The sequence below is a fragment of the Siphateles boraxobius genome, unplaced genomic scaffold (assembly GCF_051911475.1).
Source record: "Siphateles boraxobius isolate OS27281-9 unplaced genomic scaffold, OSU_SipBor_1 55, whole genome shotgun sequence".
Taxonomy (NCBI): domain Eukaryota; kingdom Metazoa; phylum Chordata; class Actinopteri; order Cypriniformes; family Leuciscidae; genus Siphateles; species Siphateles boraxobius.
Genome location: NW_027509181.1, coordinates 3700136 through 3715803, shown reverse-complemented (window position 1 = coordinate 3715803; position 15668 = coordinate 3700136). Strand labels below are relative to the sequence as shown.

Below are 15668 nucleotides of genomic sequence, written 5' to 3'. Positions count from 1 at the left end.
TCAGCAAAGAACCTTCTCTTCGCTGATCCTCCGGATTTATTGGAGTCTTTCGCCGCCGCCGCCGTCGACAAGCCTACAGCAGGACTGCTTCGAGGACGCCGGCGCCTTCAGCCGCCTTCGATCGCCCTTCTGCTAAGCCATCCGGCGCGCATCATCGCCATATCCTTTTCAAAGCTTTCAGTGTTCGCCCCCGCGACACTTTTTCTAAAAGAGCAATTTTTCAAGGCGTCAAATGCCTTCCTGCGCTTCGTGTCGAGGCCCTCTTCAAGACGGGGATCGTCACATCATTTGCGCCCGCTGCCTGGGACCGGACCACACAGAGGTTGCCCTTACTCGAGGCGGATGTCCCGAGTGTGACGCCCTGGGCCTCACCGAGCTGCGCGCTCGCTTCGCCGTTTTCACCGCGAAAGAGCCCACCTCTTCCGTGCTGCCATCTCCTCTGGTCGAGCCGCGAAAGAAAAAACGCCGCTCACAGAGGCTGCCGGAGCACGCGGTTTGCAGTGATGTCACGCCGGGCCAATCCCCGCGTGCTTCACCGCCACCCGAAGACTCCCCGCCGCCAGTCCAGTTCACACAGGCGGACCAGCACCCCTCCAGCGGAGCGATGGGGCTCGTCTCGTTTGGCGCGTCAGGGGATGACGAAGATAAGGATGACAGTTTTTCCTGCACCCCTCGAGGAGGCTGTGGCCAATCATCTGTGTCCACCCTCCAACGCTGGATGGAAAGCTAAAGCTTCTCATCCCTCGAAGCCTTGCCGGTCCACTTCAGCTCTCGCCGGTCGCGCATACGCCGCCGCCGGCCAAGCTGCATCAGCGCTTCACTCTATGGCTGTCCTCCAGGTGTTTCAAGCCAAACTTCTCCGCAGTATGGACGAGTCTGGACCCGAGCCTGAGGCATTTAAGGACCTACGCAGCGCCACTGACATAGCGCTGCAAGCCACAAAAGCCACCGCCCAATCCATCGGCCGTGCTATGGCTAACCTGACTGTCCTTGAGCGCCATCTGTGGCTGACGCTAACAGATATGAAGGATGCAGATAAGGCGTCTTTCCTCGACGCGCCTATCTCCCAAGACGGCCTGTTTGGACCAGCGGTGAAGGAGTTCGCCGAGCGCTTCACCGAAGCCCGTAAGGACTCACAGGCTATGCGTCACTTCCTGCCCATGCGATCTAGCTCATCGCAGAGCCGCCAACGGCCGCCTCAACAGCAGCAAGCTAAGACGGCGCCCCCCGTTTCTCAGCCCAAACCTGAAACGGATTTTCGACGCTGCTCGGGCTCTGCCAACAGGAAGCAACCGCCCGAGCGACGGGGACCTCGGCCCAGGATTGTGCTGAACCCAGAGCCTCGTAAGTCCTCCTAGCTACAGGGAGGAAAAGGGAGAGCGCGTGTCTCGCGAGAGCCGGACCGCTCTCTCCAAAACGTCTAAAGCATTACCCAGTCCCCTTACAGGCGGCTGGAAATGTCTATACAGCAGCCAATGTGCCAGCAACACAGCTCGCCCACCTGCAAACAAACGCCGTTTTTACGGCGACACACAGAAATCACATAAAGAGCTATTTTCTGCCTGTGTCATTAAAGGGTCACGTGTCCACACCAAAGTGCGCATTCCCACATATCAAAACTGTCAACGCAGTGCCAAATGTTGTCCCAGCTCAGGCTGGACGCCCCATAAATGTAGATTGTGTGCCAACTGTTACGTATGTACCACTACACACAAGCACTGTTCCCACAGTTATAAACACTTCCCCAGTAAAAGCGGGAAGTTGTATAAGAGTAGCGCGTGTGCCCGCTGTTATGCACGCACCCCAACTCACAAACACTGTTTATATGGCCAAAAACCTCCCGCCACGAGCAGGAAGTTTTATGAAAGTGGCGCGCGTGCCTACCACAGTCTATGCACCCCCACCCATAAGCACTATACACACAGTGTTAAACATTTCCCCATCTCACTCTGTGAGCATTACAGCGAGCGTGCCTGTAATCTCACACGCACCCCTGCACTCGGCATTCAGCAGAGCTGCTCAGCGCGCGTCCGCGCCGCTGAGAGCTGTAAGCTCGGTGTTAACACAGAACGATTCGCTGGCGGGAGCCATACGTCACTGCGACACGCCCCCGGCCAACATTCAGCCCATATCTGTGCGAGCGAAAGCTTGGGAAAATATCCCCGACATGCCGAAATGGGTTTTGAACATAATAAAACACGGTTACTCGCTTCAATTCGCTCGCAGACCGCCCCGCTTCACAGCGGTGGTAGAGACGAAAGTGAGAAAAGATGTTTCACATGTTCTACGCACCGAGATGCTCAAACTGATAGAGAAAGGCGCTATAGAAACAGTCCCCCCCTCTATGAGCGAGGCAGGTTTTTACAGCCGCTATTTTCTCGTCCCGAAAAAGGACGGCGGTCTCCGCCCCATTCTAGATCTCAGACATCTGAACAAAGCTTTAATGATTCGTTCGTTCAGAATGATAACTACCAAGCATATCCTCGCGCAAGTTCGCCTGAAGGATTGGTTTCTGTCAGTGGATCTGAAAGACGCTTACTTTCACATTCCAATAGCGCCTCATCACAGGCCATTTCTGAGATTCGCTTTCGAGGGACAGTCATACCAGTACACAGTACTACCATTCGGCCTGGCACTGGCACCCCGTACATTTACGAAATGTATGGATACAGCACTTTCCCCCCTGAGACAGCGGGGAGTGCGAATACTAAATTATCTCGACGATTGGCTAATACTAGCACAATCAGAGAGCCAGTTAGTGACACACAGGTCTTGGATTATCAGTCATCTAGAGTGCCTAGGTCTAAAAATCAATTTTGCAAAGAGCATGCTATCCCCCAGCCAGAATATTTCTTTCCTGGGAATAGTGCTAGACTCAGTGCAGATGACGGCGCGCCTCTCATCAGAGCGCGCGCTCACTATCCGGCGCCTTGCAACATCGTTCAGAGCGGGCGCGCGCGCCCCGTCAAGCGGTTTCAGAGGATGCTCGGTCTCATGGCCTCAGCATCAGCTGTACTCCAGCTAGGATTGTTGCACATGCGTCCTCTCCAACGCTGGCTCAAAAGCCGTGTCCCCACCCACGCGTGGCGCTCGGGCCACTTTTTAATCAGAGCAAATCACGGCTCTATAAAAGCCCTGACGCCCTGGAAAGCTGTCGACTGGTATCAGTCCGGCGTGAGTTTGGGTGTAAACACAAGGAGAAAGATGATCACGACAGATGCCTCCAAAATAGGTTGGGGGGCCCTTTACGAGGGCAGGCCTGTCTCCGGCTTGTGGTCAAACCCGGAGAAGCGCCTACATATAAACTGTCTGGAATTGAAAGCGGTCGCTTTGGCTCTCAGAGCCCTGCTCCCGTACCTGAGGGACGAGCACGTCCTAGTCCGAACGGACAACATGACGGTAGTCTCGCATATAAATCGTCAGGGTGGACTCAGATCGAGCTCCCTGCACTCGATGGCCAGGGAGCTCCTCCTATGGTCCCAGCGCAACCTGCGCTCGCTGAGAGCAGCGCATGTGTCAGGTGTTCTGAACCAGGGAGCGGACATGCTGTCCAGAGACAAAGTTCTCCCAGGAGAATGGTCTCTCCACCCCCTGACGATTCAGTGGTTATGGCAAACCTTTGGCAGAGCAGAGGTCGACCTCTTTGCCTCCAAGGAAAATACGCACTGCCCTCTCTTCTTTTCAAAGAGCACGGACGCGCTCGCCCAAGTCTGGCCGAGCCGCCCGCTGTATGCCTTCCCTCCGGTTGCGATGCTACCTCAGGTCATCAGTCGGATCAGGGAGGAGAAATGTGCAGTGCTCCTGGTAGCCCCACTCTGGAAAAACCAGACGTGGTTTCCAGAACTGATGCAGATGATACAATCTGCCCCATGGCCGATTCCACTGAGGCTAGATCTCCTCAGGCAGGCCAACGGGACGATCCTCCATCCCCGCCCCGATCTGTGGGCCCTCCATGCGTGGCCCCTCAACGGATTCCCGGGAACCTCCCCAGTGGAGTGTTGAGAACCATCACTGAGGCGCGAGCGCCCTCTACGAGGCGCTTATATGCCCAGAAATGGAAGGTGTTCAGTGACTGGTGCAAGTCCAGGAACCTGAATCCCGGGACATGCGAAATACCGAGTGTGCTCGTTTTCTTACAAGAGCTATTGGAGGCAGGCCGCACCCCCTCCACGCTCAAAGTATATGTGACTGCCATAGCGGCATCACATGAACCGGTCGAAGGACGCAAACTAGGGAAAAACTACCTAGTTGTTCGTTTCCTGAGGGGCTCCAGGAGGATAAATCCCCCACGCCCCCCCTCGGTGCCGATTTGGGACCTGGCCACGTTCCTGGACGCACTTAAGCGTGCCCCGTTCGAACCCCTCCGAACTGTGCACCTTAAACAGCTCTCGCTCAAAACTGCTCTCTTGCTGGCTCTCGCCTCGGTCAAGAGAGTGGGCGACCTGCACGCGCTGTCATCAAGCGCTACCTGCCTGGAGTTTGGACCTAACGACAACAGGGTTGTCCTCAGGCCAAGACACGGGTATATTCCTAAAGTGCTCTCTACTCCTTTCAGAGCACAGGTGATATCTTTGGCCGCGCTATCGTCCCCAGCAGACGAAAGTGACGCTAATTTACTCTGCCCGGTCAGGGCACTCAGAGTATATTTGGAACGTTCTGCCCTGTTCAGACAGACAGAGCAGTTGTTCGTATGCTTTGGCGGCCGCACTAAGGGTCTGGCTGTGTCAAAGCAAAGAATATCGCGCTGGATAGTTGATGCTATAGCGCTGGCTTATGAAGCCAAGGGCCTTCAGTGCCCCTTGGGCATCAGAGCTCACTCTACGAGAGGCATGGCCTCCTCGTGGGCGTGGTCGAGTGGGATACCCATTCAAGATATTTGTGCGGCTGCAGGCTGGGCCTCACCGTCCACATTTATCAGGTTTTATAACCTACAGGTCCCCTCATTGCACTCTAACATACTGTCGGTCTAACTATGCATAGGCTGGGGTGTGTACATGCTGAGCATTGTCTCCTCCCTCATAGAATCACATCTTTGCATCTGATCTGGAGGATTTTTCATACATGACAGTACATAAAAATGTGCTTGTGTGTGTCTTTGGACGCCCTTTGGGCCGTTCCACGTTGTCCCTTTATAAAGCCCGCCTTCGGCTGGCTCGTTGGATAATTACTTCGCTCAAAAGCTCAGGCACCGGCCTCCGGCTTAATAGAAGCGAAGTCAGCACGCACGGCGTTTTACATGGCGTTCCCATAGCGTAAGCATTATGCAATAGGAGAGACCTCTCGAAAGGGAACGACTCGGTTACTAACGTAACCTCGGTTCCCTGAGAGGAGGGAACGAGTATTGCGTAATCTGCCGTGCTTGTGCTTGGTCAATTTGCTTCAGTCGATTGAACCTAAAGAACTCAGACGACGGGGCGCCCAATATATAGCCCTTGGCCACGCCCATCTTGGCGGGCTCTGACGCGCGTGGACGCGAAGCACGCTCATTGGAAGCGGGTTCAGAGTCGCCCCGTCATTGGTTCGTGCAAGTTGCCGCAGCACAGCCAATGACCGAGCTGCCTCGCTCATTGCTGTATGCTGTGCAGCTGCAATGCGTTTTACATAAAGACTTCAATATTTCTCGAGAAAAGGAGTTTTCCCATAGCGTAAGCATTACGCAATACTCGTTCCCTCCTCTCAGGGAACCGAGGTTACGTTAGTAACCGAGTCGCTTTCTATATATTTCTCAGGTCTGTGCAAGTAGACCTACATTATACGCTGAGTTTCGGTTCATTTATGGGACGAGAGTCCAGTTCACGCGCCAGCGCCTCCGTGATATTTTATTTAACCAGGAGAGTCAACAGTAGTACAAACACATAGGTACAGAAAAATAACACAGAAGACTAAAGCTAACATTTCATATAAGCATTTAAAATAATGTTTACAGTCTAAGAGCATTTATCCTACATTAAGGCATCTGCCTCTAAGTCGTTCATTTTGGATTTAAAAGCATTTAGCGAGATTAACTCAATGAGTTTCAAGTCCTTATGCAAAGTAGCCTATTTCATGCTGAAGGTGAAGAATACAGAAATGCCTTCTTTCCCATTTCCGTACGGGCCTTGATGATCTATTTTCTACTATATTTACTTCTTATTTATTGCAATTGGTTGATGAAACATTGATTAAAATTAAGATACAATTAATAAAAAACGAAATTCACTTTAAAGAAAGGCTTTGTGCTTTCTGTTTGCGGTGTCTTTGAAAGTTTTAAAGTCGCTTTCAGAGACTGTCACGTCCGTAACATTGTTTTTTTCCTCATAAATGCGAACACGAAAAATTAAATAAAAATAATATTTTATGTTCTATGGAGGCTGACCATTCTTCATCGGGTTAGTATTAGGCTACTTTTGTTTTGCGGAGTTTAATTCATAGAATTACAAAAAAATATTTTGCCACCTAAAAGTTAAAGATTTTTTGTGTCATGTCTCATGTGTATTTCTCTCATATTAAATATAAAACGCATGTGTAGACTGATATTTTTCTAATGTCTGGACTCCTTTATTAAGGGAGTATGGATATATAAACAGACGTTTCAGTATTAAATGCATTTTCTGAGAATTTATATTTCAAGTTTTGACTGCAAATGTCACATCCATAGCACTGGAATTGCCCAATTTTAAAGAATTTATCCTCAACCAGTTTTTTTGTGTAGGGTAATATCGAGCCTCGCAAAAAGTTGCAAAAAAAACCCAAAAAACTTTCTGTAAAGTGTCTCCACAACTTCCTCCCAAAACGCCTTATTGTGTGGTCTCTCCCAGACCCTTGGTATCGTCTTATATCGATATATATCGTCTTCTGATATTTCGGACACTTGCAATTATTTGTGAAATTTAAATGACAGTAAGCTGGCAAATTTCAATTAACTGCCTGAATACTCTCTCCATTTTTTTTTTTTTGCTTGTTTTTGGTTTGTTTTTTTGGTGTTGGGGGTGCTGACTGGAACCTCAAAAGGTAGAATTTGCGATGAAAAAAAATGTAGGCCTATGGAAACGGCTCAAGGGCACTTCGCTTTCGGCATTCGTGACGTCATCGCACACAATCTTATCGGTAAAAGGCCAATTGAATGGAAACAGTCTGGAGACGGAAAATTTCGTAATGTTTTTTTTTCCGCATATTCACTTTGTCGATAACATAACAGCGCAAAAAGTGGATGGAAACGAGGCTACTGTTTCGAATCGGGGGTTAGGGTTAGAGGTTAGGGTTAGGGTTAAAGCAATGCCTGCTGGTCAAAACAGTGTAAATGCAACAAAAACTCATGCCAAACATGCATAAAAACAGCTTTTACAAACATCAGATGCAAGTAACTAATCATTTAATAACATTAAATATTAAGTGTCAGTATAATGTAGGGCTGCCCCCGACTAAAGATTTTTCTAGATTAAAGCTACAATATGTAAGATTTTTGTAATAAAATATCCAAAAAATCACTTGCACAGTGTGATATATTCCCTGCAGTTGTGTACTTACAATATCCAAAAAGTCCACAAAGATTTTTAATTTCAGAGAAATTCCAATTTTAAATGATGGCCCGTCCCGGAAAAATATGTCGCCTTTCAATGACGCAATATCCGCGCTATCCTTGGTTTCTGCAATATCACGTGGACAAATGCGGAAGTGGTGGTTATAGCTGTTGTGTACATCATGGATCACGATTACTCTTTGGTGAGTATTGAAACTCCAAAAAAACGTAAGTGTCGATATGGGGAGACATGCAGAATTTCTGACAACCGGGGGAATAAAACAAGGATAAATATCGGCGTGGCGTTTTCGAGATGGAGAGAGCTTTGCGACGAACTTGGGCTTGACAGAGACGCTGCTCTCGCGTGTATTAATAGAACGGTAAGCAAGTCTATGTATTTTTTTGTACAAGAAACGTAACACGTGTCAATAATAGCACTTATAAACAATGTGAGATACATATATGACGTGACAGATCATAATGCATATGTTGATTCACCTCAAAAACTATCAAGTTATCGTTATGCTGATGAAATTTCACAGTTATATTGCTCTTTGTACTTCGGTAATGCTTTTTATCATGTGTGGTGACCACGATTATGGGAGTGCAATTACATACAATAGGCTGTGTTAAAAAATATTTAGCCATTACTTGCAAATACTGTGGATTCGTTCAAATTTACTTTTAGTACGATTGTAATGAACACGTAAAACAACACGGCATTAACCATAAACACGTAAAACTGCGCAGCATTAACACACCAAATCATTTGACGAATAGCTGTAACAGGATAATATAGCATTACATTTCGTGTTCATTGCATTTAATTCATTACGATGACATAAAATAGTGTGATCACACGTACAGGTAATACAAAAAATAATAAATTACGTCATCCGTGATCATGATTCGTTAATTCAATACATCTCTGGATGGTGAGAATGACATCTCCCTTCTTTCCTCTCTCCTTCATAGCGTCATCAAGATTCACTTTTATTATTGTTTGTAAACTGCTCTCCCTTGTGGCAAAAATCTTATATATTGTATCTTTAAGTCAACGATGCTGACTCGTCATCTCCGCTTGTAGTGGACGTGCCTATGCAAGTTTTTCACAGATTACATTCTCTCAGAATATTTGTTTGGTTTATTTAAGTAGACATTTCAAGATTTCTATAGATATATTTCTCATGTCTGTGAGGCAAGTATATGCTGAGTTTCGGTTAATTTTTGCGACGTGCTCAAGTTCAAAAAAGCGCATATCCTTGTATGTTTTCATTATTTTACAAAAGCACATTTTGTTGTTATTGTGAGTTTACAGAAATAAAAGTAGATCCTTTACAGTTTGCATTACTCTCATCTGTATGACCAAAAATTATGGAGTATTTCAAGTTAAATGCAAGTGATCGCGCCGGCACCTGTATGTCATGCAGTAAGCGCGCTCTCCGCACAAACACTTGGATATGCCCCTAATAATAGCGCACATTTATCTAGGTTAGCATTAGAGCTAGCAGACTTGTAAAGTTGTTGTTTTCTTTTTTTCTTTTTTTTCTGATTAATAAAATTTTGGTCGACTAACGATTAGTCGAATATTAGCGGGCAGCCCTAATAATATGTCTTATTTTTGTCAATTTTCAGGGCTTGTTTTGTTTGTTCCATGGATGGGTCAGCTAAACAGAAACTATTAAATACTATTATTCCTTTTAATTATACAAATACCTCATTAAAACGTTTACAAACGTATAAAACTCCTCAGAGATCAGGAAATAGACACTTTGACACTTCATACTCAGGTAATAGACATAGACACGTGTTCAATGATTACTGAAATCACGTGACTTTGGCAGTTTGAAACACACCCTGAACCACTGATTCGTAAAGGTTTAGAGGCTTCATGAAGCACTTTTTGAAAGCGCCCATCACCAGTTTCTGGCAATAATGAGCTAGATGATGTCATAGACTTCATTTGTATGATGTGCAAATGTCACATTCACAAAGCAAGATACCTTAAATTTAAACCCAACCATAAAGTATTTACTTTGGATTTGTTTACTAATATCATTTAAAAAAATTGAAATGGTATTTTCCCCTCTATTCCGCGACTTGTTCTTGATTGCTAATGTTGTTTTTTTGTTGAAATGTATGTTTTGCAAGTAAGAAAGAAAATCAAAGAAGATATCAATTAAATAATGTTTTTGTCCACTGAATGAAAAAAAGAGTAGCTGAAAAAAAATGAACGAAAGAAAGAAAACCAAAAAAGACATCAATTAAATAGCGTTTTTGTCCACTGAATGAATGTTTCTTTTGGGTTTCACTGAACAAAAGAAATCAGTTGTGAGTAAATGAAAGCAGAATTTTAATTTTGGGGTTAACTATCCCTTTAAGAAGTTTACTTTATTTTTAGATCCAGCCAATGTGTCACTTTTAAATGTTGTTCATTGCAGTCTGTGTCCCAGCATGGCTGAAACTAAAGGAAAGTTTGATTTTGCGATTGATCGGGGAGGAACCTTTACGGATGTGTTCACCCGTTTGCCAGATGGTAGAGAGAGAGTCCTAAAACTGCTGTCACATGACCCCCAGAACTACAAAGACGCCCCTACTGAGGGGATTCGGCGAGTACTGCAGGAGGTGAGGAGAAAACCTTAACATATTTGGATGTAGATGCTTATTAAGAAGATTTTTTTGCTTTTTTTTGGTTATGGATTAGATCTGGGGAAGATAGTTTCGAATGTAGAGAATGTTGGGTTTGTGTATTGAACAGGAAACGGGGCAGAGCTTTCCTCGAGATCAGCCCTTGGATACTTCTCAGATTGGCTGGATTCGGATGGGCACCACAGTGGCGACTAATGCCTTACTAGAGCGACAGGGTGAGAGAACAGCACTACTGGTGACACATGGATTTCGGGACCTTCTACATATCGGCACGCAAGCGCGACCTAACCTGTTTGATCTGGTGAGTAAAAATGATGATGTAAATTCTAGGGCTGGACCAGAATATTCGAATATTCGTTCGGTGGGTTGGTATTCGATTTGAAAATTTGACATTCGAATATTCGTTTTTTTTTTTTTTTTTGCACACCTGGGATCCCCCGCGAAACGGTTCTCACTCGCGCTTGAATAAGGCCGGCGACACACTGGCTGCATGGCGTGAGCGTCTCAGCTGTGTGGCATGTACGTTTTTATTTCAGCTCCCATGTTAACAGGTTGGAGTTTGCACACTGCCTGTGTGAAACACGCGTCTCAGGCCCGGCTCGAGCCACGCGGAAAATGCGTGCATGCTAGAAATAGAACTGACGCCTAACTGCAACAGTGTTCTCTGGCTAGAGCGCAGAACAGCGGAGTTTGTATGGACCGAAGTGCATGCCTGAGCTTGTGTTTTGGGTTAAGCTGCGTTGCTTTGACATTGTGGAAAATAGAATAATAGAAACAAAATGTATTAGCCTTTTACCCGTTATTATCAATCTAAATTAATCTCGTTTTTAATTTAACTGAATTTCGTTTTTCTTTATTTAAATTTTGTTTTTTCTTTATTTAAGTTTCATTTTTCTTTATTTAAATTTCGTTTTTTCTTTATTTAAGTTTCATTTTTCTTTATTTAAATTTCGTTTTTCTTTATTTAAGTTTCGTTTTTCTTTATTTAAGTTTCGTTTTTCCTTATTTAAATTTTTTTTTTTCTTTATTTAAATTTCGTTTTTCTTTATTTAAATCTACCCTTTACTGTGTCAGTAATTTGTTAGTCAGAAAAAAATATTAGACTACCTTAAAAGTATTGCTTAATTTAACAGACCTGTGTGTGTGCGTTTTATATCATAGTGGAGTGTCCGTTCTCGGAGCATATAAACCCTGCCCGCGTGAGGTGCGCTGCTTCCCGCTCGCGCTGTTCTGTAGCTGACTAAAAGTTTATTAATTCTGAATGTGTCGCGTCTCGCGTGTCCATCTATTTTGCACCAAATGCAACACTGCACTCCCTTGTGAAGTCGGTTGGATGAACGGTTCTCGAAATAATCAAAATGCAAAAAGACAGACCAACACAGAGATTCCTGCCTTTATTAGTGAAAAGAATATGTTCAGCCCCCTCTCGACAAAGATTCGAATATTCGATGTTCATTACTACCGAAGCTTCGAAGCTCAAAAAATGGTATTCGGACCAGCCCTAGTAAATTCATCCCAGAGACTTGGTGTTGACTAGAAAAGGGTCTTTATAAGAGCTGAGCCTTTGAATGATGAATCATTCACTCAACAGATTCATTCAGACTCACAACAGTTCTTTAAATAATTATACATTATTACAATGGGCATGTGGACACAAGATACTCGAGAAATGCTTTTCAAGCATGACAGTTCTGTTACTGGACCTTACACTACTATTTAAAAGTTTTTATTCCTCTGATGGCAAAGCTGAATTATCAGCAGCTATTACTCCAGTCTTCAGTGTCACATGATCCTTGTTGATCCTTGATCCTTGAAATCATTCTAATATGCTGATTTGGTGCTCAAGAAACATTTCTTATTATAATCAGTGTTGAAAACAGTTGTAACATGTATGTTCAGTTTTGGTTTTGTTTATCTGTGTTCTGTTCCTGTTTTACCTGCCTGAGTTCCTAGTTAGTTTCTTTGATTGTTAATTAGTCCCTTACACCTGTTACTGTTCAGTTTAATTACTTTCCCCGTGTATTTAAGCCCTGAGTTTCTTTCTGTTCCTTTACCCGGCATCGTCCTAGGCTGGCCACACACTTGAAGATTTTAAGCCCGATTTGCAACCCCCAATGATCTGGTGGATGTGGCCCGATTCAAGGCTTCTCGCAACCGACTTGTTGTCCAAAAAATTCTCAATTGTGTGGTGTCATTACGATTATTTTACTGCTCCCGATTGTGTCGGAGCCCGCACAATCCCAAATCCTAAGCCTCTGAAGTGATACCCGCGCTAGCCAATGAGAGCGAGCAAAGCTTCACCAACCGGATGTTGCGCTCTTCTATAGCTGACACGTGGCAGCCACATACATGTCACGAAAGTGGAGTATTAAGAAAAACAATGATCTCTGATATTTTGAATATGGACTGCAGTACCTATTTCGACCACTAGCTGTCATTCTTACAGACAGCACCTTAAAGGGATAGTTCACCCAAAAATGAAAATTCTGTCAGTATTTACTCACCCTCATGTTGTTCCAACCCCGTAAGACCTTCGTTCATCTTCGGAACACAAATTAAGATATTTTTTATGAAATCTGAGAGCTGGATCACTCCTCCATACTCCCCATAGGCTTTTTGAGGGATTGAACTTGCATGCCCCGAAAAGTTATTACAGACATCATTAAAATAGTCCAAGTGACTACAGTGGCTCAATCTTAAGTTTATCAAAAGACGAGAATACTTTTTGTGCGCAAAAACAAACAAATATAACGACTTTATTTTAACTTCATTTCCTTCTCTGTAGGGCTGTGTATTGGCAAGAATCTGGCGATACGATACGTATCACGATACATGGGTCACGATTCAATATATCGCGATATATTCCGATACTGTTCATAATGCGATATATTGCGATTTTTTTTTTTAAAGTAGGACTATCATTTTAGAAAAAAGTATTATTTGAAAAAAGACATGATGTGCATAAAAGTCAAACAAGTTTACTTTAGGTAAACAACAATTCAGTACAAGCAAAATCAAACTGCCAGTTTGGGACTGTGCTCACAGGTTCTTGGTGAACACATTTTTATATGCTCAAGTAAGCCATAATAAAATAAAATAAATACAGACCCTGTAACAATACATAAAAAAAGAAATCTGAAAAAATCACACAATCTCAAAAAAGAAAAGACATTGTTATGTCAATAAAAAAAAGTGCTTGCACTATTCCTAGTACACAACATGTACCCTAGTACATCCAACATGTTTTGTGTTGCAAAAACACTAACACGATTCCTAAAGGAAACATTGAAGAACTTAATGTAAATTGTCAGAAAATACACAGCCCCTGACTGCAATGCATATGCATAACAAAGGCTAATGCATAACATAAGGTGCAATCTGAGGTGCAGGATCCAACACATAACACTTAGTGTTATAAAAACACGATTCCTAAAGGAAACATTTAGGAATGTAACACTAATTATTAAATCAATGAAAAGGGAAGCTTATTTAATCTTAAGGTTTTTGTGGAGGAAAACCAGCTGATCAACATGCTCAGGCTTTAAGACACTTCTCTGTGCATTAACAATATCTCCCGCGGAGGAGAAAACTCTCTCCGAAGGGACACTTGTATCGGGAATGCAAAGAAAGCGCTTTGCTACTTTGGATAGGTGAGGGTACTCGTGCTCATGGAACTTCCACCAACTGAGAGGATTCTCTGGAAGTGGCAAAGGGGGTTCTTCCCTAAAACGTTGAACTTCAGCTGTTGCAGTGTAATGTGCAGATTTTGGCGTTGCATTATTTTTGGTAGAGGCAAAAGTAGGTCCAACCAAGTCTGCCAAAGCACATGAGCTCCTTGGTCTCTTGTTGGGGGACTGGGTGGATACAGGGCCATTTGGCTGATCAACCTCCTCTGACCGACCAGTTTCCTCCATTGGACTTTCTACCTCCCCTTGCTGCTGAAAACATCAAATCAAACTAGTATTAGTTTACAGTAAATTTATGTACACCAACACTAAATCGTATCTTAGCCCAAATTCCTATTTTTTTTTTGTGATTCTTTATTTAAACATTTTTAAATGTACAAATGTACAACAAAGCCCAAGATCCACGCATAATCATAAAATATTGAGATGAAACTTAATAAATTAAAATGAAATAATACATAAAGTGACAAGAAAAATAAAATAAAACTATGATAAAAATTCATCCTATTTTTGTACATAGATTCAAGTCCAATTAAATGGAGATTATATTACTATTTATTTACACTTTAGGCCTTATGCGATCATATATTATTTCCTAATAATATTTAATAATATTTAAACATAATATTTTCCTTTGTGTGTATTTGATGTATTTATTTTTACTTACATTCTGTTGCTTGGTGAGGTCATCCACCACAGCATCAGTTATTTTGAAGTGGACATCATTGGCCTCTGCCTCGGAGAGAAAGGGTAGATCCTTAAACCTAGGATCAAGAGCTGATGCCATTCGCAGTGTATCCTGTTCATCAGCATATCTCTTTCCCAGATCTTTTGCTATAGCAGCCTTGATACTCTTCACGGTTTGTGTGTCATCCAGGTGTTCTTCTGTGCCTATGACAAGCTTTGCATAAAGTGGTGCAATGAGGGAAACAGTAGGCATGCTCTCCTCTGACATCACTAAGGTAGCATCCTTCATGGGCTTGAGTGCCTTGAGTACTGCTTCAGCACATGTGATGTCAGCATCAGTCAGTGTGAATATATCCTTCTCACTCTTGCGGACCTCTGTTGAAAGGAGTGCTGCACAGATGGCTGGCTGCTGCTCTAAAAATCTGTCCACCATATCATACGAGCTGTTCCACCTTGTAACAACGTCTGTGATTAGTCTGTGCTTTGGTAGCTTGAGCAGGTCCTGATTTTGTTTAAGCTGGTGGCTAGCTATGGTGCTGCGTCTGAAAAATGCAGTGACGCATCTGACCCTGCCGAGTAGTCGATCCACTGATGGCACTTTCAGCGCTTTCTGTGAGGCGAGGTTAAGACTGTGTGCAAAACACCGTATGTGGCTCATGTCGGCAAGTTCAGCTGCCACATGCATATTAGCGGCATTATCCGTAACTAAGACGGGATCTTTTATGTCCAGACGCCACTCAGCAACGGCCTCTTTCAGTACGGCAGCGATGTTTTCTCCGGTATGGCTGTCGTACATCGCTCTCGTCTGCAGTACACAGGATTCCAGCTTCCATTCGTCAGTTATGTGATGAACCGTAATAGTCACATATGACTCAGTCGCCCTAGACGTCCAAGCGTCACATGTCAAGGCAACCTTCTCAGCTAAAGCTAGACATTCCAGCACGTTTGTTTTAACCTCCTTGTAAAGATTGGGCACAGCGATATCAGTGATGTGTTGCCGGGACGGTATAGTGTAACGAGGCTCCATTGTTTGCACCATATAACGGAAACCTTCGTTTTCAACCACACTGAGCGGACGCATGTCTTTACAAATGAAATAAACTACCGACTGGGTTATTTTGGTTGCACGAGTTGAAGTCGTTGGTAAT

The 15668-nt window shown here is 44.1% G+C and overlaps 1 protein-coding gene across 7 annotated transcripts in view; it reads left to right on the top strand.

Moving 5' to 3' along the window:
- Positions 1-15668, top strand: part of oplah (5-oxoprolinase, ATP-hydrolysing) — a 104294-nt gene that overhangs the window by 32313 nt on the left and 56313 nt on the right. For all 7 annotated transcript variants that reach the window (XM_077205872.1, XM_077205867.1, XM_077205869.1 and 4 more), the window contains exons 3-4: positions 9940-10123; positions 10257-10448. In XM_077205872.1, the coding sequence (XP_077061987.1) occupies positions 9953-10123; positions 10257-10448 (363 nt within the window). In that variant the 5' untranslated portion in view covers positions 9940-9952. The remainder of the gene's footprint in view (positions 1-9939; positions 10124-10256; positions 10449-15668) is intronic.